General features: G+C 38.9%; 1 protein-coding gene across 3 annotated transcripts in view; it reads right to left on the bottom strand.

The window, feature by feature from the left end:
- Nucleotides 1-25,961, bottom strand: part of LOC140907012 (eukaryotic translation elongation factor 1 epsilon-1-like) — a 157,068-nt gene that overhangs the window by 61,584 nt on the left and 69,523 nt on the right. For 2 of the 3 annotated variants that reach the window (XM_073332089.1, XM_073332091.1), the window contains 2 exons: nucleotides 25,859-25,917; nucleotides 8,247-9,658 (listed from right to left, as the gene is read on the bottom strand). In XM_073332089.1, coding sequence (XP_073188190.1) covers nucleotides 9,479-9,658; nucleotides 25,859-25,917 — 239 coding nt within the window. In that variant the 3' untranslated portion in view covers nucleotides 8,247-9,478. Of the gene's footprint in view, nucleotides 1-8,246; nucleotides 9,659-25,858; nucleotides 25,918-25,961 lie in introns of those variants that run through there. The other variant, XM_073332090.1, reaches the window with a different exon arrangement.

Raw genomic sequence — 25,961 nt, 5'->3', positions numbered from 1 at the left:
GCAACTGGCATCTGCCTAAGACAGGCAAAGGAAGTTGCCACAGCTCTAGTGGAATAGAGTCAAATTACAACAGGTACAGGGACTTTTGCCAGCATGTAGCATTCAACAATACATTGTTTAATCCACTGGGAAATAGTCTGGGATGAAACCATATCCCAAGAACCACACTGAGTACAAGACACAAACAACTTAGATGATTTATGAAAACTTAGTCCTGTCAGGGTAATAGCCCTTCTAACATCCAAAAAGTGCGTAAAACGGATTCCCCCTTATTAGAGTGCGACTTACAGGTGGTGGGGGGGAACGACCAATTAATCGTCTGATTTCCACACCAATAAGATACTACCTTAAGTAAAAATCTGGGATCATGCCTGAGAACTACCTTGTCCTTATGAAATGAAGTGAAAGGTGGGTCAGCCATAAGGGCATTCAATTCACTCACTCTCTTGGACAATGTGATGGCAATAATGAAAGTCGTCTTGCTAGATAAATGGTAGAGAGAACAGTCAGTCAAGGGCCACAAAGGGTAATTTTACCAGTGTGGCCAACATCAAGCTGAGGTCTCAAGAAGAGACAGGATCTCTAGCTGAGGGATACACATTTGATAACACTTTCAATCTTTTAACTGAACAACAGCAATCTTCCATCAACTAGAACGTGATATGCGAAGATGGCTGTCAAATTAACTTTTAACGAGTTAGATAACCCCTAATTCTCTAAGTACATTACACATTCCGGAACACAAGGAATGGAAGCAGATACAGGAGAATCAGATTGTCCTTTCATTTTAATCTGAAATCTGGACCACTTCAGATGGTAACAGTTTCTACTAGATTGTTTCCAAGAGTTAATTAGAATCCTGCACAGACTCAGAACATGACTGCTCAAGAGCACATACAGTCAGAGTCCTATCACCCACACCATCAGGTGAAGAGTTTGAGAGATCCTGCCCTCCTGTTGGGATAGGGGGTCTGGGGACAGAGGAAGACAAAGACTTTACCAGACAGTTGAAGGAGATCAGTAAACCACTGCTGACGTGGCCAAGCTGGGGCAATGAGTATCATCCTTACCCTGTCCCGATGAGTCTAATGGAAAGTAGGGGAAGTGTACATCAAGCCCTGTCATAAATATAAAGGGAAGGGTAAACACCTTTAAAATCCCTCCTGGCCAGAGGAAAACCCTTTCACCTGTAAAGGGTTAAGAAGCTAGGATAACCTCACTGGCACATGACCAAAATGACCAATGAGGAGACAAGATACTATCAAAGCTGGAATGGGGGGGAAAACAAAGGCTCTCTCTGTCTGTGTGTTGTTTTTGCCAGGAACAAAAAAGGAATGGAGCCTTAGAACTTAGTAAGTAATCTAGCTAGATATGCGTTAGATTCTGTTTTGTTTAAATGGCTGATAAAATAAGCTGTGCTGAATGGAATGTATATTCCTGTTTTTGTGTCTTTTTGTAACTTAAGGTTTTGCCTAGAGGGATTCTTTATGTTTTGAATCTGATTACCCTGTAAGGTATTTACAATCCTGATTTTACAGAGGTGATTCTGTTACTTTTTTCTTCAATTACAATTCTTCTTTTAAGAACCTGATTGCTTTTTCAGTGTTCTTAAGATCCAAGGTTTGTGTTCACCTGTGCAAATTGGTGAGGATTTTTATCAAGCTTTCCCCAGGAAAGGGGGTGTAGGGTTTGGGGAGGATTTTGGGGGGAAAGACATTTCCCAGCAGGCTCTTTCCCTGTTATATATTTGTTAGGCGCTTGGTGGTGGCAGCAATAAAGTCCAAGGGCAAAAGGTAAAATAGTTTGTACCTTGGGGAAGTTTTAACCTAAGCTGGTAAAAATAAGCTTAGGGGGTTTTCATGCAGGTCCCCACATCTGTACCCTAGAGTTCAGAGTGGGGAAGGAACTTGACATGGTGGCAGAGCGGTGGGATTAACTTGAAATCATTTTGAGATCAATTTGAGATTTTTTGAACAAGCAGCACAGATTTTTAAAAAGCCCTTTCCCCAGTGCAAAAGGAAGGCATCTGACAGGGAGTGACTGTCCCTGCTCACTCTGGAGCAGAAGAGGAGACACTTTGTTGTCACTCATTGCAAATAGGTCCACCTCTAGTTGACCCAGCCAGAGAATATAGTCTGAACGAACTGATCCTTTAGGGACCATTGGTGCATCTGAGAGCTGTCTCTGCTGAGACGGGCCGCATCTACATTGTTTTCCCCTCCCAGATACAGAGCCACAGGACAGATGTTATGACAAATACACCAATCCCATAGACTTACCTCCTCACATAGGAGAACAGAGTAATAATTGTCATCTTTCTTAGCAACAGATTGACAAGAAACAGACATGGCTCACATGGATTTAGCTGGCTGTAGCAAACTATCTAAAATGGGTTGGGATACTCTATTCCTCCAAATCTCCCCAAGGATATCAAATACCAGGTGAGAAATCTCTTCCACAGACACTGCAGGAAGATTTAAAGTGGACACTTGGTCCATCAACTCATGGAACTGTGTAGCATCCTCAGGAGGAGACTGAAACCACCACCACCATATGACCATCCAGTGATAAATCTGGTTCATAGTCAGTTTCCACATGTTCCTCAGACATTTCAGGCATCACAGTCAGTAACAACAGTGGATTCAGAGGAGTCAGATCTGAATACCTCTGGATTGCCAGATCCTTAACAGATGAAATGTTATCTCTCCATCCACTGGGAGAGTAATTAAAAAATTCCTGACATGGCCTCCAATAAGGCTATGGACCCCAGGATTGCTAGTCTCCCCAGCAACTAGAGTTTGGCAACATGCAGGAGGCAGACCATAGGATGTTACAAAGTGAGCCACAGCTCTCTGTGTGCTTTCTGTGTCTTCCTCCTAGCAAGGATCCAGGTCTGGATCAAAGATAGAGTATAATGGTGATAGCAGTGGAACCAAGGGAAGAATGGGGATCTGGCGCTTTGTGGAGACCCCGTATAGGGGTTCTAGGAAGAGGAAGCAAAGAGTGTTACAGGAAAAGACCCACAGTATTTTCTGGCCTCTACTTCTTTAACAGGGGACAAGGAAGATGACCAGGGGAAAATGTCTCCTTTTAGAAACCCCGTTTCCCCACTTAGAAGCAATGAAGCAAGTGGAGCCAGAAGGTGAACCTGAGCTGCTACGGTGACAGAGCTCTCCAGAACCAAGGATGTAGCTAGAACTGATCTGGGAACAATGGATCCAAAGAAGTGACATGAGATCCAGCGTTTAACAGAAACCCATTTCCTTTACTACCAAAGATGGATCTCCATTTCAGAGCTGTAGCAGTCTTGTCAGAACTGAACAGATCTGATAGTACTGATGCACATGAACCAGCACTGCTAACAGCAGCCATTTTGTCTCTATGCCGTGACAGACAGAACCAAAAGGCACTGATGGCCCAGATTCTGATACATCAATCAAATCCATCTTCCTGGATTCGGAAGTGGAAGTCAGAACTGGCCCTAGTCCTGCAGCTGCAGGGGTTTCATCAGGGTCAGATAACTGGGAGGAACAAGGTACGGCACTGGTGAGGGTGGCCGAACTCTGTCGACCACTCTTCTGGGACTAGGACAATTGTATCTGACCACCATATTACCTTGGTTTGGACATGCATAGCCTTGGGGGCTTGACTGAGGAGCCATAGGAACTGAATTAGACCACAACAGAGTTGCAGCTTCTTGGAATCTTAGAGCCAGTTGGTGCTAGTAGCCATAGGGGCAGAGCCTGGTCTCTTAGACCAATGATCTGAAGCCTGATTGGGTCCAGAGGGTTCAGCCTCAAGGCCTTCCTTTGGAAGGAAGAGCTGCAAGTGAGTTTCCCCAGGAGACTTTTTCTCCCAGGCACATGTGGTCACTGAATGCTGGGAGGAAGAGCACTTCTGGAGAAACAAAGGAAGCTGGGATTTAAGTAGCTCCATAACCCAGAACCAGGAAAAAACGTATATACTAACTACTGAACGAGCGTAACACTATTTCTAAGCAGAAAGAAACTATGGCTTCAAAGAAACTGGAGTGATTCACATGCATCCAGGCATGCAGTTGGAAGGAACTGGGTTGGGGAGGGCGCTCTGCCACCTTTATAGCATTGCTCTCAGTGCATTGTGATGATGAGGGGAGAGGCAGAGGAGCACATGAGTGTTCTACCTGACACTGCTAGAGAGAGGTTTTACCACAAGGCAGTGCAGTACCCATAAGTAGGAATACGTAGATTTGCTCAAACAATAATAATTTATTCTTTAGATGACAGAATGGGAGCTCATATGTCACAACAGACTGGAAAATGGTTTCTAGTCCATACCTTTCACAAAGTATTAGCTCTGTTTGGAAGGTGGGAGTTAGATGCATCTCTTAAAATGCCAGAGGGTAATCTGGTTCTTTCCCACTCTATTTATTTAAATATGTCATTTTAAAAAGATTGATACTCTGTGGGCTCAGGTTGTGAATTCCAGTAGACTACTAAATGCAAGTTTGCAGGTATTCAAAGCATTAATATTATCCACCCACTTTCACTGTTTGTTCCATTAGGTCATACTGGTGGTGCAAGTCTCTCTTATTTGCAGTTCCTCTCCACTGCACACACATTCACACAGTTATTTGTGAGATGGAATGGTTGAGTTGCCAAAACATCCAGTTTGAAATGCGTAGATTCCCAGGACCACAAGTCTGAATCTGACTACAATTGACGACCCTTTCTCCTGCTCAGATAGCCATACTGGACCTTCCCCTTCTACAGAAAAATTGACAAAATTACCAGGATCTTTCCTAAGGCTCACCTCACTGAATTTTGTAAGAAGCAATCCCTCCCAGGGCCGGGTTTTGGAGGTCCATGGCATTGGGTAATGTCCCAAACCCATAGACTTCCACGCCATACTTAATCATCAGAGCTGGCTCTAGCTCCCTCAGACCTCACACAGTCTCTCTCATGTGGAACAAGGAAGCAGGACAGGACTGTAGAGAGACTGCTGAAAATAAAGGACAGCCCAGATGAATGGGAGCAAAAAATCTAAGCAGCTGCTACTGTACCTGGAAGTGCCTTAATATAGGAAGGACTAATAGCACCAAACACAATATTTTATGCTTTTTCTTCTGTAAATAAATGATACTTGCCTTTTAAAAGGCATTTATTTAAAATGCTACTATGGTTAAAATAATTTTTTTTCCAGTGACTATTACAATTTTCTATAGCACATATATGGCAACGGGAGCGATGGGTTTCAAAAAGAACACAAATACCAAGCTTTTTCTCTACCACTCAACTCTAACGTTGAAATGCTTTTAAAAGGTCACTTATGTTTTGATTAAATATTGTGGAGCATTGTACAGCAATCTGGTTTGTGCTAGTTCCCGTACGTGCTATCGCTATGGTATAATTAAAAGGGTCAGAGGCGTCCTCTGACCAGAGCCCACTGCTTTAATTCAAGCCATTTCAGACAACTTGATCCACTGTTTATACAGTGGTGGCAGCAAAAAACGCACCTATGAGGCAGTTAGTGATGCCAGCCTCCACTTCGCAAACACATTTAGGCCAACTTTTATTTAAACAAAATCTACAATGGCAACAACTCTTCTTAGAATTTATCAGACGTATCATCATTGTAGCAAGAAGCACCTGTAGCACTACTGGTCCTCAAAAAAGAAGACAAAATACTGCAGGTAAGAAGTATAGCTTTTTGGCTAGAATAGCTGTAGTTTGGTCCAACACACGTCTCACTACTTACTGGTACAAAAGCTACCATATAGTTATTTTGGGATCCAATTATATATCATCCTCTAGCTTATCCATGTGAGTGTACTAGTATGATTAAGGAACATTTGCCTCTCTGTTTGAAAGCAGTCATACTCACATTGCCATCTACCGCCGAATACCTGCAAATTTCAGAGTCCAGGGTGTGTAGAGAGCTACAACACCCTTTTCAACTGGAGAATTAACTCCTCTGAATGAAATGAATCATGGGTGATAACTTATATTAAAATGGAGAAAATAAGTGAAAACGTTATTTGAGAGAGACAAAATTTGGTCAAGGAATTTTTTTTTTAAAATATATTTCATAAATAAAAGTCAGTGAAAATGTGATATTCCAACCACAAGTCATTGGATGTGGAATTTCTCTTAAGAGGTATCATCTAGGGTTGGTATAGGTGGGAGCAGAATCTATGTGAGTCTCACTTCCTCTTCCCCCTACTAAAAATAAAAGGTCTGCTTAAGCATCAAAGAGATTAGAGGCCCAGAACAGCTGAACAGAGGATTTTTAAATTTTTTTTAAACAAGACGTTGATCAATATTACAAAAATAAAAAGTATCATGACTATTCTCCTATTGGTCTAAGTAATACTTTTAAGCAGGCTATTAACACTGCAGAAGCAGTTTTTTCACCATCCTTCAAGTATTGCTTTCTTGCTGTGTAGGTGTCAAAACAGAAAGCTCATCTTAAAATTTAAGGACAATTCCAGTGAGTATAGGATATTCTACCCACTACTTCTAGTTACATAGAAGAATAAATCAATATAATTTAGACTCAGACTACTAAATATAAAAAAGTGTTAACAATCAAGCAGAAAGCTACCACCTTAGTCTGATACAAAGCAGGATTGCAAACATCAGCTTCATCATTCAAATGTAGCAAAAGTCAAAGGCCTGATCCAACTCCCAGTAGAGTCCAGTGGAATTTTTTTTAAAACCAACTTTAATGGGAGTTGTATCGGTACTCAAAGTGATTTTGGAAAGTTTAATTGTTAAGAATTTAAACATTTTAAGCCAGGCTAAACATTTAATTTCTTTTATGTAGTTTACTACCCAACTTTGAAACTCCCTTCATATGCATTTTTTCTTCAAATGAGTGAAATAGATACTTCAAATTCTATACTATCATTTTCCAATAGAGCCCCTGCTGAGAAATATCATTAGCCTCGTGATAAACCACAGCCTCATTCACTAAACAAATACTGAAAGAGTGACAGGTAAATAAAATCATACATACATACATACATGATGCATTTAATTAGCTATCTAAGCTATAACTAAGCACTACAGTTTTCCTTTAAGTTTTAGAACAAAGTATTTTTTCATCCACCTTGCTAAACCACTGTAAAGTCAAGTTGTATGTACTGTTAACTTATTTCAAGAGCTACAGCACAATATATATTTTAAAAAAATAAGACTATTGAATAACTTAATAGTGAAATATTTTTCTTGTAGTCTCCCAGTGAAGTGGGCCAACGAACAGATTGATGTTTGTCATATGTTAAAGATCAACTATAAGCACTTTTCTTCAAAATATTTCCTAAATGCATAAATTCACAAAATGAATATTGAGGGGGAATTTTCAAAACACAAAGTACCACTGGCTTTTGAAAATAGTTAACCTTAGGTATTATCATTCATTTAATCTATTTTAGGCTTTCTTGGCCAATGAAGTGCAGTCCCCTAGGCTTAAAATTCTTACTCTCGTGCAGATGTTCAGCATACACCAGTCTTGCAACATCTACATCATTTTTATCAGCCCTCAAGTGGGACATATCAGAGACACAGTAGGTTTATTTTTGTTCAAAACAGAGTGGATCTGATATTACGTATTATTTTATAGGAATAAGATACAAATCAAACTCACTCAGTACCAAATGAGACTTAAAGTACATTTGTTAAAAAGTTATTTGGTTTTGAGGACATTCATTATTAAAACATTTTGTGGAAGACAGAGTGTTTTCAGTTTAATCCTTACAATGAACAAATGCTATTGAGACTCTGGACCCTAAAGACAGGCAACAGTATCTTCTATTTTTCTGATGAAGCACGTAAATCGGGCTCTTAGTTACAGCATCCATTCATGAATGGGTACTTAAGCTTAGAGATATTCCAGAAATCACCTTCCATTCAATAGAGGTTTTCGTTAGTAGGTTCTCCTCACTTTTTATACGTGGAATACTTTGGAGCCATCTATGTTTTTTCCAACAACAGAATTAACAACATTCCACCATGCTTCAGTGTCAGCAAGTGCTCTTTTCAGTCCAGGTACCTGATGATGATTGATGAAGCTGTCAGGCCTACAGTAGCGGATAGAGCAGTTTGGCAGGAATTCAGTGTTATTGAAAGAAATCTCAAATACTTATTCCATCTCCTTTGCTAACTTTAATCACATTATCAACATGCTGCCAAGAATGGAGCCTTGACACCAAGCCATAAATTTCCACAGGCAACCATTGTCTGCATAGTGCAATTCCAACACAGATAATGAGAAAGTTCTGTTTATTTTTACCTGTTTTTATTTTATATTACATAGTACTTAAAATAATATTTGAAAGCTCTTCCTGTCCCTCAGATTAGCTTGCATCAAGTTTCATTCTGTTATTGCATTTAAGTTCACTTGGTTTATAAAAGGATAATTAAGCTAAGTTATTCAGTTATATTGCTATTACATGAAGATTTTAAACCAAAAGAAATGATCATGGTGATGACAGGAGCTTGCAAATACTCCTGTTAATCAGAACACAAAATTAATACTGCAGATGCTTCACTTTTAATGCCACTTACCTGCTTGCCATTCTGACAAAAACAAAGATCTTTCCTCAACTGTATTAAGTTTATCACAACAGATTTAGATAATAAGTCCCAATAAGGTGGGCATTGCTCATCCTACTGAGTGCACCAATGGCAGGACAAATACTTAACGTAAATACTGTACCTGATAAAATGCTAATGGAAGGACGGATATACTTTTAAAAGTTACTTTTAGGTGGTTTGGGCAGGGGTGGGGTGGAAGAGATTCTTAGGAGTGTACAGCTACAAGAAAGCCATGAGCCAGTTACACAGAGAGAAAAAACATTGTTTCCTGTGCCCTCACAGCCACTCTTGTGGTGCCTATTTTAGAGGGCAATTAATATCTCAACTCGACTTCATAACAATGCAACTGTAACTATCTGAGTAACACATTCTAGCCTTTCAGAATCCACTGTTTTGCAAGACATGCTGGTTTTCTCAAAATAACCGTTAATGAGTGTGTGTACATCCTGATTTCAGCCAAGCATGGCTTGCATTTATAATACCTGCTCTCTGTGGCAGGGCTGTGGCCTTATACAGAGATAATAAAAACTAAATTAAGCTTTCTTCCCCGCAGACAAGGCTGTCTTCACAAGCCAAGAAATTCTAGTTTGCAACTCCCTAAATTGATGTAGCCATGGTATAAAGGCAGAACTCCATTTCTAGACCTGCTGCCTGTCCCACAAACTAAGATAGCAATAACACCAATCACCTTGAACAAAACAAGCTTGTAGAGGCACTTAAAGTTGGAGGTATGCAAAACTCCTCTTCCTAAATCAAACTTTTGTTATAGTTACAACAGGATGTGGGGTTTTTTCCCCCCCTATTTTGATTAGGCTTTCTGAAAGAACCTCAGTGTTGTTCTGATAAGTCTCAAGCAAAAAAGAGTACTGGCACAAAAAACCCCAACAACAATGAAAAAGGTCTTAAAAAGAAGAATATTTAGCCAGGTCCTTCTCCATCTCAGCATATTGTTCTTTAAGGCGCTCCATAGCTTTTCTGTGCTCTTCATCCACTTCTGCTCGTTTGTTGTGTTGGTCTTTCATGAACACTTCCCAATGGGCTAGACGCTGCTTTTCACCAGCCATTAGCGTGTCAGTCTGAAGCTGAGAGGAGAAAGGGAAGTTATAGAAACTGTTTCTCGATGAAGACAGTGGGTTAATGCAGATTTGATGACCTTACAAAAGCAAAACATATTAAAGAGACCAGCTTTCATTCCAGCATCAGAAAGTAAAAGTTATATTCATCTAGTCACACTGCACAAATCAAAAGAAAAGTTGTAACCATGCAGCCTCATCACATAATTAATGGCAACTTGCCTCTATTCTAGACTAGCCACAAATAAATAAATAAATAAATAAATAAAGTAATCAAACTCTAAAGATAACACTTCCATTCGGCTACAATCCACGTAATTTCTGTTATCTGATACTGGAAGTACTATTCCTAACACTACTCCTGATCTTAGTATGGCCTATCCCACGTGCCCACATTTTGTTTTAAAAAAGCACTTTTGATCACAGGAATATGCTATTTATTGTTTGTAGTCTCCATCTTGGTTATGTACACTACAGATACCTAGAGTGGAAATGGACACAGTGTTACCTTGTTCATTTTGAAAGAAATTGGCTAGACCCTCAGACAGGGAAATTCATCATTTAAGCAAGAATTTCTGGCTATTTCAGGATGGCTTAGAGATTAGAAGGGGAATTGTTTAAATAAACTCTAGCTCATTTTTTAAAAAATATCTTAGCCCAGTTCTTTCTGACCAGCCAGGGAGCTATGCCTGGCACAGCAAAGACAAACAGGTGATTCTATGGTTTAACAATGCTTTCAAAATACATCTAGTCTGTGTTACAAAAGGCTGATATTGGAAAATATTGTGCCCACTATATTTCACATCTGTGAGAGAGAAATAAAGTACAATTTTAGGGAGTCAGATGTGTTCATTTAGTGTGTGTATTTGCACTGACGATCCCTGACTTCCTGCACGGGAGCCTAAAGAGAGGTGATTCTTCAAACATCACAAGGACAAGTGCAAAATGGTTGCCTCTTGTAATGGCTGAAATCCCATCACAACTATAAATATAGAGAGCCTCAAAATTTAGTGAAACAGACAAAGATGGGTAACAAAATAGTGTGTACTACTGTACATGTAGTATATTTCAGTCCACCTTTCATTGTGTTAGTTCTATTTTTCTGTTGGTTATACCTTACACATCAACCTCAGTATAAAAATTAGTGTTTTGTTAATTGAAACAAGAACATGTTTAAATATCTCAATGGATATTTTTAAACTCGTAACAAAACAAATTTCCAAAACACTATAATGGTAAGGTTCAATATTACCACCAGAAACAAGTCTTGATGAAGAAGCCTCTAAGGCCAAAGGAAAAAAGACAGACCATCTTTGTAGTTCTTATTTTCATATTTTGACTTTTGGGAATTGGTAGATTGTGTTTCTCATTCAGCCAAGAAGTTTTCACTGTGCCTAATGGTTTTTATACATATTTATCATTGGTAATTTTTCCTCAAGCTTCCACATTACTCATTGTTTCTGGTAAATAGGATTCTGTTCACCCCCTTGTCTTGAAAGAAAGACAGTTCTAAAGAAAGGTGAACAGACATTAAAAGACGAGCTTTTACCCAATATTTGTAAGTAATAGTCTGACCTTCTAGTGTTTTATTCCAAGAACAGAGAAATCGCAATAACTCTGTACAGCTGTTTTTACATCGGTTCTGTTGATCTTTCATGGGTGACGGTACATCAGCATTTTCTATCCATTTTCTATATAGAGTAGTTCAGCAAAGGAGTAGTACAATTGTGCAAACTCATATATTCATCCAATATTTTAGCAAATTAAGATGGATTTACACTACATGATGTCTAGCTTGTTTTTATTCCTCCACATTATGTATTTAGCTTTTTCATGCAAAAATAAATCATGGTGTCAACATGCTAATTTTACCACATAGCACTCAAAGTGCCGTTGCACTATCACTCATTGAAAAGTTCTGCATATCTTCTTTACAAAACAGAGCAGCTGTTAAAAAAATACGTACCTATAGTCCCATCAGAGAGCTGGTATTTCTATACCTTTTCAATTTTTGAAGTGTTAATGAATTGTTTATGCAGTTTATTAATAATGTATCTGAATGATTATAGAGTGCCTACCTGTAAGTAACCACAGTTCAGATTGGACTGGACTGCACCCCTGACAACATGGTTTGCAGGAAAACAGCAAGTATTACCATGTTCTGGAGTACCATTTCCACTCACGTATAAAGTAATTGAGCTGATAAAACCACTGGACACTTGGGGAGCCTTAGATGGCTATTATATCTAAGGCTCCCCAAATGATTTAGGATACTAAAGATCACTGGTCAAAAGATTGCTTCCTTCCCCACCCTTTTTCCTTCTTCTCCAAAACAGTCTTTCTAGTTTGTCTTGGCCCAAAAGAAAGACATTGACAAAGTGATATTAACAGCCAGGCTCTTTGGGTTCCTCAAAAATATGATCAAATAGGATTAAACAATTTAATGCTGAAAAACAACTACTATAATTTTTACCCTTTAAATAAATACAGGCAGTATACTAATGAAAAAGTAAACGTATCTTAACAGAATTGTCCTAAGTTTCATAAAGTAATGATTTTATGCACAAAATAAAAATGAGTCTGAAGGGTTGTAAACTGATCTGCAATATAAATGGAGACTTGAAAATATGAATATGAAGATATGAATAGTATACATTTTTAAAATCAGAAAGCAAAAGATGACATTAAAACTAGCCTATGCCAGAGCAAACAAGCAGGAATGATCGGATGACAGACACTACACAGTAGTGTGTTCATTCTCTCCACCCATATAGTGATGTGGAAATTTCAACCCAAAAAAAGACTCAGTGGTTTGGGATACTGAGCCTTTCACTTCTAGAACACAGGTTCAAAGACTAACTCAGTAAAACCCCTAAATCACTGCTATTTGATGGCTGTTGAGTGACCTGTATAAAATGAGCTTATGGTCTCAAGAGGACAGGTACCCATATCACAAAGAACATTGCCTTGGCATACCTTTGGCAGTCTCAGCAGGTAAAAATGGAAGGCCTGGACACGAAGAGTGAACTATCCTCTTTACGCTCTATTTGAAGGCCCAGGCACACAAGGCGGGGATGTATGCAGAAGCTTGCATTGCTACCTCCTGTGAATGGAGGATTTGGGTCTCCAGGGCTGTCAGTCCTGTACATTTGACACATGCTACAATTTAAAAAAAGTATATAGCCCATATTCTCTCTTACTGTCTCAGGGAGTTCCCTCCCCCGCAAATGTCTGCATTACCAAGACTCCCTCAGCCTTAATTCTAACATTTTATTCACTAAAAGAAAAGGAGGACTTGTGGCACCTTAGAGACTAACAAATTTATTTGAGCATAAGCTTTCGTGAGCTACAGCTCACTTCATCGGATGCATTCAGTGGAAGAATCCAATGAAGTGAGCTGTAGCTCACGAAAGCTTATGTTCAAATAAATTTGTTAGTCTCTAAGGTGCCACAAGTCCTCCTTTTCTTTTTGCAAATACAGACTAATATGGCTGCTACTCTGAAACCTGTCATTTTATTCACTGACACCCAAAATATCCCCATCAATGCACTTACAAAATGATATTCTAATTTACCCAACTGCTAGCTCTGTCATTAATACTCTCACTTCTGGCCAGGAAATTCAACATTAATCTCAACATAAGAACACAACAGGACTATATACATTACTAAGCCTTTACAGGAAGCTTCTTGTCTATGCAACAGGTCTTTAAGAATGACAGCATGAGCAATAAGCAGAAGGTTCTCTAGTACTTGACTTAATTTTGTTTGGTAAATTGATATTCACCTACGGTGAAAAATCCAAAGAACTGTACAACCTTAAGGTATACTATAAGTCACGTACAGAAACTTGAAACTACTCTGATCATATATCAACTAAAGCAAAAAAAATATGATCATACAACAAGATGACTTTTATCTCGCATATCGCACAGAGATGCTGGGAGTTTATTCTCCCCTTAATGGTTTTATGGAAATTTTCCAGTCTTGGTAACTAACAAACACAATTTAGTCACTGCACAGATAACAAACACTAGGAGGCTCCCTCAGTAAAATTCAGAAACACAATGATACATTCTATACTAACAACCTAGAGGGATTAGACACGAGCTCCCTTTAGTACTGTACTACATGCAAAAAATATTAACTTGCAGATAAGGGTTATATTATTCCCTATATCATCTTTAACAAAATACTTAAGTACATTACCATTAAAAACACCTAATCCCCAAAGGAGGGAAACAGCAAGTAAAGTAGTTTATTAAAATGTGAAAATCCAGTTCACACTTTCCAACAACATCCTTAAGTGACCAGAGAGATTTAAAAGCTTTTCAACACAGACATTATCAATCATACACTATACTAGAGATATACACATGAATTTTCTTCAAAAATGCACTGCCCCACACCCAAACCACCTCCAATTATCTGATCTACAAGGCATACTTGACAGGTTTCAGAGTAGCAGCCGCATTAGTCTGTATCCGTAAAAAGAAAATGAGGACTTGTGGTACCTTAGAGACTAACAAATTTATTTGCATCCAATGAAGTGAGCTGTAGCTCATGAAAGCTTATGCTCAAATAAATTTGTTAGTCTCTAAGGTGCCACAAGTACTCCTTTTCGTCTTAAGATATACTTGAGTGGCTCTTAGAATAAATAGGTGAATTTTCACAAGTCACTGTTATTAGGTGATATCATGAATTCTAGGTACAACAAACCATTATACAATTCATCATTACCATATTTTAAGATTTAAGCCAAGTTATATTTTTGTGGCCACCAAAAATTTTTATTTTTGTTTTAACAGCCCAGCACAAGTCAGTTTTGTGCCTGGCCTGGCAAATTTTCTTGACAATTTTGCAAGATTGTGGAAAAGTACGAAGTTATTTTCATCTTAAAGGAATGTTATTTCCAACTGAGACATTCTCTTCCTTGGGAACCTTCCATACTCCACACCTTCACTTTATATTTCTCACACCTCAAAGTCAAACCACTTGCAAGCCTAGGGCATAACCTTAATCATATGTATTAATTTATAAGCTAGACAAAGTACTAGCCTCTTAGTGCTGGCAATTAAGACTCCCTGTTGTGAAGCACTAGTTGATTTTCACATCATGCTAAGTAAAAGTGACACAGCACAAAGATTTTACAGTGCATATCATTAAAAAGTGACTGATCACTCAAGATATGCAATAATCTCGCGGACAAATACAGCCTCTCCTATTGCTAATGTAAGCTAAAAATAAAAAAAAAAAAAAAAGTTAGAGTGTTTGTATACTAGAGTTTATTGACACAGGTATGACATCAGGCAGCCAAACTTTATGTCCAGAGGTTTAAATCACCTCAGGTTTCAGAGTAACAGCCATGTTAGTCTGTATTCGCAAAAAGAAAAAGAGTACTTGTGGCACCTTAGAGACTAACCAATTTATTTGAGCAGTTGTATGCATCCGATGAAGTGATCTGTAGCTCACAAAAGCTTATGCTCAAATAAATTTGTTAGTCTCTAAGGTGCCACAAGTACTCTTTTTCTTTTTGTAAATCACCTCAGTTTGTTTATATGAGCACTTACTCGAGTTCTCTTATGAGTTAAAACAAGAACTGTGATGAACAAAAATGTTAGAAGTTTTAATGTTTCATTCTGCAATTGTTATAGATTCTCAGAAATACCAGGAAGTCTGACATTCAGGAAACGTTTACCAGCTCACTGTGCAACCTGAATACATCACCACTTCCCTGTTCTTCAGTCATGTCAGCTGGAAAACTAGTTAAGAAAAGATCTCACTGTAGAAAGGATAAAGACAGCTCAAATGAACTATCCTTTGTCAAAACAATGAGGAGTCCTTGTGGCACATTAGAGGTTAACCAATTTATTTGGGCATATGCTTTCGTGGGTTAGAACTCACTTCATCAGATGCATGGAGTGGAAAAATATAGGGGCAGGTATAACTACATGAAAAGATGTGAGCTGCCTTACCAAGTGTGAGGTCAGCCTAATGAGACAAATCAATTAACAGCAGGATACCAAGGGAGGAAAAATAACTTTTGAAGTGGTAATGAGAGTGGCCCATTTCAGACAGTTGACAAGAAGGTGCGAGTAACAGTAGGGGGAAATTAGTATTGGGGAAATTAGGTTTATGTTCTGTAATGACTCCCAGTCTTTATTCAGGCCTAATCTGATGGTGTCCAGTTTGCAAATTAATTCCAGTTCTGCAGGTTCACGTTGGAGTCTGTTTTTAAAGTTTTTTTGTTGAAGAATTGCCACTTTTAGGTCTGTTATTGAGTGACCAGGGAGATTGAAGTGTTTTCCTACTGGTTTTTGAATGTTATGATTCCTGATGTCAGATTTGTGTCCATTTATTCTTTTGCGTAGAGACTGTCTGGTTTGGCCAATGCACATGGGAGAGGGGCGTTGCTAGCACATGATGGCATATATCACATTGGTACATGTGCAGGCGAACAAGCCCCTGATGGTGTGGCTGATGAGATTAGGTCCTATGATGGAGTCCCTTGAATAGATGGTGTCCTTTGTCAATGAATATTGTTACTTGTACGTAGATCCATGTGTTGAAGAAATACCCCACCGTTTGTGACCAGAAATAAATGGCCAACAAAGGAAAACTAGCCTAGTTTGTTTAAAATAAAGAAAACTACAATTAAAACAAGAATATACTACAGAGGATACAAGATGGTTACTTACCAGCATGACTGTAGTTCCTACCTGCACAGTTCCATGGTGTAGGAATATGTACACCCAAACATGCAATTTGGAGTTGGGTATCCATGTGTTTATGTCTTTATGCTTCCCCATTTGAGAATATACCAGCATAGCACCAAATGCCACTCAGTTTCTTCCATTCACTAAAGAATCTATTGTAAAACTCTGAAATAGTGGGGAAGGAGGATGGGAATTGTGGACCCAGGCAGTCAATTTTCTTAAAGAAGCAGTTAGTATGGTAAGTATCTATTTTTTCCTTCTTTGAAAATGAGTGCAAGTAGGTGAGTGACTAGCAGCTTCCTAGACCACAATGGGGGGTAGGGGGAGAAAGGGGGGTCCGAGGACTGCTTCAAAGAGATTATAGGTCTAACTCTCCCAAGTTGAGTCTACAAATCTAAATGCTAACTCCAGTGAGTAATGCTGTAAAATATGGATGGAATTCCAGGTAGCAGCTTTGCATGTACCCTATATGTTGGAGACGCTGAGACATGCAGTACAGACCACCTTAGACATGGAGGAATATATCCTCAGACCATTTGGCATTAGCATCCCTGCTTACTCAAGTGTGGATACAGAGTCTGATCCAATTTGACAGTCTTGGAGTGGAAGTTCACTGGCCCCTGGCGTAGTCTCCATGTGCTATACAGACTCTGGGTGACTTACTCAGATAAGAATTCAGAGTCTTCTTGATATTTAGACAACGCAACCTAGCCTTCCCACATGTAGCTGAGAAACAGGTGAAAGCAGAGGTTCACCACAAGCATGTTAACAGACTGATTTAAGTGGAAATCAAGAGTCACTTAAAAAAGGGAACTTTAGGTGAGAGAGAACATGGTATGTGGTAGGTCAACCATTAACGTCTGCATCTCATAAGCTCTTTGGACCAATGTGATTATCATTAAGAACAGTCTCTAGTAAGATATGGTACAGAGAGCAATCAAGCCACATGTCAAGGGGTGGGTTCTATTAGTTTGGCAAGCACATTTAAGTCCCAAGATAGCATTAGCTCCCAGACGGAAGACAACACATGAAGCAGGCATTTTAGGAATCCTGGCACTGTAACACATGAGAAAATACATTAATTCCTGAATTGAAGGATAAAAGGCTGAGATTGCAGCCAAGAAAACTCTTTACAGAGCTGAGGGAGAGAAATGATTGTCTGAGATGAAGGCAGTATGGAATAAAGAACACGAAAGACTGGTGAGGACCAGAATCTTTATCTTGCCCAGATGCAGAAATACTTCGTAGAGTAGAAATATCTTGTGGAAGATTTCTTGATGTCCAGCAGCTGACCAATACATCCAAACTACACCAAAGATTATCCAAATTACTAATTAACAAAAGCTCTCTTGCTCTCTTATAGTTGGTGCTGGATTCCACTTCCCTGCCAGTACCTACAGGAGGCAGAACAAAATTGAGGGGGTCTTTGGAAAGCAGGGGCTAGTCCCTCATCAACTGTCCAATCAGTTTTGATTCTAACCCCTACATCTACAGACAGGCTACACTGAGGATCTGTGGAACTAGCCCTGAAACAGAATACAAGATGCCCACTCAGTTAAGGACACATTTATGTGCTGAGTACTCCTGCTAATCAGCCTGTACTGTTACCATGGTGGTATAAACTGGATTTTATGGAAGGAAAGCTCATGTGCATCACAGTTCCAATGCTAATGTTGACTGAAAAGTCTCTGCATTTTTTTTTTTTTTTTAAAGCAGTAACATTAGCCTAGCAGTCTAGTGGCCAGGCATTTCGGGTCAGCAGGAGCTAGAGCCGCTGTAAAGATAGCAATCTTAGATTCTTCATGTGCTGGAGTGCTTCACAGCACTCTTTCAACTAATCTGGGTTATATCTATGGAAATCAACTCTTTGAAGTTTGTGGATGCCATAGGGCGGTGGTGCTCAAACTTTTCCAGTTCCACTCCTCCTACCCCCCTACAAGTAACAGAATCTGTCTGCGCCCCCCTCCACTACTGCACAGCCAAGACTTCCTCAGCAGTGGAGCTTGGGCTGAGGGTGGAGCTGGGGGTAGAACGGGGGATGGGGGAGGAGCTGGGTTTAGAGGTAGAGCTAGGCTGGGGGCAGAGAGAGAACGAGGGCAGAGCTGGACTGGAGTCGGAGCATTGCGCTCCCTCCCCAGCCCCTTGGGGGCTGGCCCAGGCTTGGAGGCAGAGCAGGACTGGGGTCTGAAGAGGGTTGAGGGAGGAGCAAGGCTGGGGGTGGAGCCGGTCTGGAAGTGTGGCGCTCCCTCCCTGACCCAATGGGGGCTGGCCTGGGCACCACCATGCGCTCCCCAAATGTTCCTCTGTGCCCCCCGGGAGGGCGCACTCCACAGTTTTGGAACCTCTGGCTTAGGACAACTGGGGTACTGGAGTGGGAGCCTTACAATGTTAATTTGTAATTTCAGCAATGCCAGCAAGAAATATCCTGAATACTTTATTTCCAGAATTTTCAAATTTTATTTTTTGACTCCCCTACAAAGCCAAAGTTAAATTTAGAACAGATTATAAATCTATCTAATGAGCCACAGAAGCAAAAAAAATATTTAACCCAAGCGTTTGATATTTTTCTGTCGATATTTAAATTCAAGTGACAACCAAACCAAAAGATCTTTATGGAATTCTGCACATGTGTAAATACAGACTGCCCAAATGAGAACCAATGTTTTCCAAAGCTTATTCTTCCTGTCTTAAGGGATAATAAATATTTGAAGACTGGGAGATCTGGATGGAAATTCAGCTACCTCTGGACACAGCATAATAAAACAGAGCAGGCTTAACATGTAAATACTACAACCTTTGTGGGAAGCTGTGCTTCCACTGCCTATATATTCTGAAAGGGAAATAAATTAAAAATGAAAGTCTACTAGTGTTCTAAAATGTTAATATGAACATATACTATAAAAATACTGGCTTTATATAGGTAAAGTACCTGAAGATCTTAATATACAGCAGACTGATTTACTAAGCAGTAAAGTTATTAGATTTAGTAGTTAATCACTATGGGTACTGGAGGGGAGGGGAAATAAATGAGAAAGCAAAACACATCATATTCTGTTGACACTTATGTATATATTAGTTTTTCATTATTTCCCCAACTGAGGTATGTAATGTAACTGTGTTATGTAGTTTCTGCAATATCTATATTCACCAGGTCAAGGAATTATGTGTAGCATGGGAGGTTTGCATTTTGGAAGTCACCCCCTTCTATAATAATGCAGAGAACTTCCACAGATAATTAGAATACTAGATATTAGATAATTAGTGGCATATTCCTAAGCATATAAAAACTTAAGATATTGTTAACTTGAAGTTTCTTTACAATATCGGTACTCCAGCTGTGAAGCATCTATTATAAATAACAAAACTAAAACTAAAAATGCATCAAGCACTTTGAATAAATTCATATTCACGTACTAGGAGCTAGAAGGATTAGACTTTCTGTAATCTTCAAAAAAATGTCAGCACATCTAGAAAACTCCTTCTGACTTCCTAAATTCAAAGCCTTTACTACTGCAAAGTTATAAATGATGCATACATTTTAAAGTGCAGTTATAGTAATAAAAGTGACTATGAAAACAGCACCTTTTCTCCTCAGATTTGTTCCTTATAACTATTTACTTTTCTATAAGCTTTTACTACTTTTTATTTCTGTTAGCATTGCGGAACCAATGCAGCTATTGGAACGCGAGCGTGATTATATTCTTGCCCAGACACAACCAGCAGAATAAACCCACCCCCCACGGAGAGTGGGGGTATTTTTAGAGAAAAGTTTTAAAACTTTAATTGCAGATTCTGGATTGCAGATAATGATGAATAAATCAGAAATAAACAACTTGATTTTCAAATCTCACCATAAGTTTATAGGGCTTCCAGTCAGAAAAGACATTTTAATTTGTAAACTGACAACGTTTGACATGGGATAAGAGACACAAAGAATAAACTCACTGTAATGTGTTTTTACAGAGTAGCTTTTCAAAGTATAATCTAATTTTAACTCTTCACTTCTGTATTGTCATTTGTGCAATCCTAATTCAACAACATGAGACTGCCTATACAGAAAGTCTTTCACTGTATAGAAAAAATTTTGAAAGTTCTATAATTTAAATCCTTAGTTCCCAAAATGCAAGTTAAAATAGAGCACTTGCCAATTTTTAATGCACATTCTAGTTTTCCAAAAAAGCAAATAAGTCAGACCTAAGTAAATATAAGACGGCACTACCTACTAATCGCAATCCAACGATCAAAGAATCCACACACAAGAAGCCCCATGATTTTCTTTACAGATATTATTTGGCCACAGTATAACGCATCATCATATATGTAATAAGTTGCATCCTGACCTAAATTGTTGTGTGTTGACATCTTAGACACAAGGATACAATACTACATGACATGCCAATGCCTCCTGTGGCAAATTGCTGGTACGATTATGATGGGTCCCGTGCTTCCTCTTCTTGGAGGGGGAGGGGGGGTTCAGGGCACAGTTTCCTGCCCCTGAACTAGGGTATCTACTGTCCCACTAGTAACCCAGAGAAGGGTAGTGGAGGAGGGAGGGACCCGGGCCTGCCCTCTACTTCAGGTCCCAGCCCAGGGGCCCTAGGGATAGTGGTAAACCACTTGAACTAGTGCTTCCTTCCTTTGGGCTACTTCCCTCTCCTGCTCTTCAGCTTGTGGGGCTTCCTGCCCTCTCTCTCTGCACAAGTCGGGTGTCTCTTTACCTAGGGTCTTTGTCTTCTAGCCAGCCACGGCACTTCTCCAAACTCTCCTCCACTTCAACTCCTTCAAACTGCTCTCTGAAGCAGGGGGGTTTTATCCGGTGACTAGCTTCAGATGCTCTAATTGGCTTCAGGTGCTTTTAATTAATCTATAAAAACCTTTCTTCCCTATACAGGGAATAAGGCTTCTCCTCAACCTGGGACTTACGTATCTCTCCTATATCACTCTCCTGCTGCCTTCTGGCCATGCTGTATCACACTCCCTATCTGTGGAAGAACTGAAGTGCAAGTTCACATATACACATACAACTACACCTGATCAGAACAGAAGTCTTACATAATTCATAGTATTGTACAATTCTACCAGGATATGTAGCCAGGAATCATTAGGCAAAGTCATATTTTAACTCCTTGGTTAGCTATAAGTAAGAATCTGTGTCTTAAGTATTAGACAAGCCAAAAATTTCCTGCTGTTCAAACACGTCCACAGCATTTCATGGCAATGTGGTACTCGGCAAAAATATAAAAAAATTGAAAAAAGCCGTTTAAAAAGAAAACATTAAAAGACACACTTTTATATACATTCTGTGACATCACACTGCAGAAAAATTAATGGCACTCATGGGAAGAATAAAATATAGATGTATTTAGTTTACACACAGATTGAAGAAAAAAGAATTTTCAAGTCCAATTTTTTAAAAATAAAATCATCCTCAACTGTCTTTTAAATGTCCCAAAACAGTTGGATTAGCACCATTTGCAGTTTCTAAGAGACAGTGGCAGGAAAGAGACGACATTTAAAAATAGAAAGCCATGTTATTACCTTTGTTAAATTCTGAAGCTGAAGTGAATTAAGCCACACCAATGCAATTATATTGGCACATGAAAAAAAGATATTCCATAAGCAAAGCTACATTAAGAACGTGGGAAAGTTGCACTGTTAGAAACTCAGAAGTCCAGATAGATCAGAGCTAAGGTTATATATGCAACTCCACTATGCCTCCTTGTACATACATGATATTACAGGGTTTTAAGATGACCGGGTACCACAGTGACAGGTATGGCATAATAATCCAATTAAAAAATTTTAAAAATAATAATAAAGAGGAATATATAAATCATATTCTAAAAGTTTGCAATGAATGAGATAAGGGAGATTGTGTCTACATCTCTTTTCCATATAAAATAAATACTTTAAAAACATTAAGTTTGTAAAGCCAAGCACTCAGAAGACAAGAAATTCTAGAATTAAGATTGCCTGTTCCTGATGCAGGGTTGCATAGTCAATGAGGCTGTTTGCAGGACCCTTGCCTGATCCTTAGTTTTATTTTATTAAAATAACTTGAAAAACCTTAGAATTTCTGTTGTGTGCAATCATAATAGCCCTCACATATTCATCATCAGGGTTCAAAGGACCTCAAGACCAACACCACAGACCTCTATCCACTTAAACTAAAGGAGTAACTTCTTTGACAGCAGTAATAGGTTGTTATCTTCAATGTGGACCACCCATTAGAGAAGAGAGAGATACTTTAATAGATTTTAAGGCCAGAAGGGACCATCATCTAGTCTGACCTCTTGCATAATACAGGCCATAAAATTTCACCCAGGTTGAACACGTTCTACTATGCTGTGCAAATGGCAATTTCTCCTGGCTGTTAATTAATTTGGCAGAATCTGGACTGATTTTTACAGGGACAGCAAAAGGCACCTTACTATCCCCCTATGAAATTTCAGGTTTTTGCTCTACATTGCAAAAAACACTTAATTATTAAAAATTCTGAATCCTTCCAGCACTATCAAATGTTGCTTAGTGGACAAACAGGGCTCTGCCATTTCTGTCTATCTTGACTCGCTCTTTGCATGTCCTCTGTCATTCAGGTCCATAAGTTTCCCTATGAGTGGTGTTTGGAGGCATTCCTTTGGTCAACCCCTTCTGCATACTCTTCCAGCTGTCCAATAGCACACATGACATGGTAAAAACAAGGAGGAGTCCTTGTGGCACCTTAGAGACTAACATTTATTTAGGCATAAGCTTTTGTGGGCTAGAATCCACTTCATCGGATGCATGGAGTGAAAATACAGGAACAAGTATAAATACATGAAAGGATGGGGGGTTGCTTTACCAAGTGTGAGGTCAATCTAACAAGATAAATCAATTAACAGCAAGATACCAAGGGAGGAAAAATAACTTCTGAAGCGGTAAGAGAGTGGCCCATGCTGTTACTCACACCTTCTTGTCAACTGTCTGTAATGGGCCACTCTCTTACCACTTCAAAAGTTATTTTTGAAGATTTGAAGAGTTGAAGATTCAGTTTGTTCTTTAAGTTGTAGATTTTTGATGACCAAATCTTGTTTAAACTGTTGAACACAGCTTCCACCATGCCAATTTGTGATGTTATTTCCTTGTGGGCATTGTCACTGACTTGCATTTTACTATCAAGGTATGCAAATTGACTTACTTCTTGTATTCCTTTGCCTCCTAAATCAAATACTTGAGTTGGATGTTGCTGGGTTTCTCAGATTTACTTTTCATAAGGAAGTATTAAACCTGGTTTTTTTTTGCGATGCTGGACAATCTTCCAGTCTTTACTTGCATATTGACTGAACTGTCATTGAAAGCTAGGTCAGTAGCAAAATCGAGATCCTCTAGCGTACTATTGAGACATGTGATACCTGTTCTGAATGCGTTATGTTTTCTCATAATGAAGTCAATGGCTATGCCAAACAAAACAAAACCCAAAAACCTCTACCACATGAAAAACTCAAAACCAGAAACAAACCAAAACCCCCACACTTTGGCAAAGATACCCATTATCCCCTAACCTCGCTCTTCGAAACAGTTGAGCTATTTCTGAATCTTTTTAATAGTTTCAACAAACTTAGGCAGAGACCAAACATGGAAAATTTCACCCCAATGTTTAAAATTAAAAGCAACTGAAAATGGGGATTTATACTTGGAAACGTTAGGTAACTTTATCTACAGACACTGCTTCACCTCATACAGAAAATTTTTTTAGAAAGAAAAAAGAACATATGCAACACACAGGCATGTTCTCAAAACTTTTTAATGGATATTTTTATGGTTTCCTACCTATCCTCAAAGATAGAAAGAAAAAAAAAATATTCCACAACCTGGAACTTTATGACTAGACCACCCAGTGGTGGATGAGGATGAGAGCCCATAGAGTGCTACCTCATTCAATGGACACCTTTGGAGACACACAAAAAATCGCTCTACACCTAAATTAACCAGATATGTGTGCACAGTACAAGCACTCCTTCATTTAGAAGTTTCATAATAGTAGCTAAGTGGAATTGTACAAGTGGAGAGAGTGTTTTCAAACTCTAATAGCACAAACACAAGATCAGTTTTCACTGGAACACTCAAAGTGCACTTCCCTCCTCAATGAGAAGTATTTCCCCAACTACTTTCAAGTTGCTAACACCAGCCATTTTGACATTAGCGTGATAGAAAAAAGCCAAAACAGTTTGTTTGTTTTTAAAAACAAGCAAACTAACTAACAAAAAAACATGCAATAAGGGAAAGCATTTTGTCTCATTCTCCTCTCTCTCTTTCTCTAAAGTGGCTGAATCATTTCATTCAAATCAAATGAAATAAATAAAAATCACCCTCCCTGATCGTGACCAGACTTGGGAAGTTTCAACCCAGGAAGTTAAAGTTTTACCACACCTGAAAAGAAACATGCACACAACCTTAACTGTAGCTGTGATTAGTGCTCCACCTATAAACTTGATACTCGAGTGGGAAGATATAGTAATATGAACATTCTGAAACAGAGCAAGCCACCTTTTTCAATTTCCCTTCAGAAAGAATAGCAGAACTACATCCAGTTTCCTATCTACATTTCAATGTTAGGTACAATGAATCTAACTGTTGACAGGGCCCATGACATGATACTATTCACACAGTGCCAGTACTCTACTGCAGTAGATTAGCCATCTCTGCTGATCATGAAAAGCATGACATATTGCAAGGAAAAATCTGAACACCTGCCGATACACATAACTGCATGTCTTAGTTCATGTGACTAGGTCAGAATGGCAGCTCTGGCATTTTCTGCATCTCCACATAATTATGAAGTACCATTTTGAAATACAATCATGAAAGGTGAAATGGGAAAATGCAGAAGTACCATAGGAAACTAATTTGTTGTACAATTTTCCAAATTTGAGGTTTAGAGTAGACGTAATTCAAACAAGCAACGTGCGGCCCATTGAGGGATTCCAATGATTCACATATTCCTATAATATGGCCTTTCATTAAACAGTGCACAAGCATGAAATGCTTCCTTTTCAACAAGCAATAACATACTCAGTGTTTTCAGCTAACCAGGAAAGCTTTACATTTCCATTCTGGTAGATTCGTGAGTGTTTTTTGTTCCACAGAAAATACGGTTTTTTGGTTTTTTTAAAATTTCTCCCATATGTGACAAATACCACACTCCGAGCAAAGAGGGGGAAAATATTGAAAAGGAAATTTTTAAGACATTTCCATACATTTGGAGAGTGAGGGAGGAGCTGGTGACTCTTAGTCTTTTGCTCCTATAACACAGACTGCTGGCTGCTTTACTCAGCTCCTTCTTACATCTGCAGAAGTCATTCCAAAGGAAGTTGCATTTTTAGCAAATGACAGTTAAAATGTATTCCTAAATCATTTTTACTGAAGAATTTTTAGGTAGCAAGCAGATTTGCTGTGGATGAGTTTGAGAGTCTTATATTTAGGTTACATTATAAATCCACCCATCTGTCTTTACCTTTCTTTCTTCCTGCTCCCTCTGCTGGAGTCTGAAGATCCTCTGGTTGGCTGCTTGCACTGAAACAAACAAATTGCAGTCTATTAATCAGCTACCCTAGCTC

The sequence above is a fragment of the Lepidochelys kempii genome, chromosome 2 (genome assembly GCF_965140265.1).
Source record: "Lepidochelys kempii isolate rLepKem1 chromosome 2, rLepKem1.hap2, whole genome shotgun sequence".
Lineage (NCBI taxonomy): Eukaryota > Metazoa > Chordata > Testudines > Cheloniidae > Lepidochelys > Lepidochelys kempii.
Note: the sequence above shows the minus strand (reverse complement) of the source record. Positions and strands in the feature narration are given on the sequence as shown.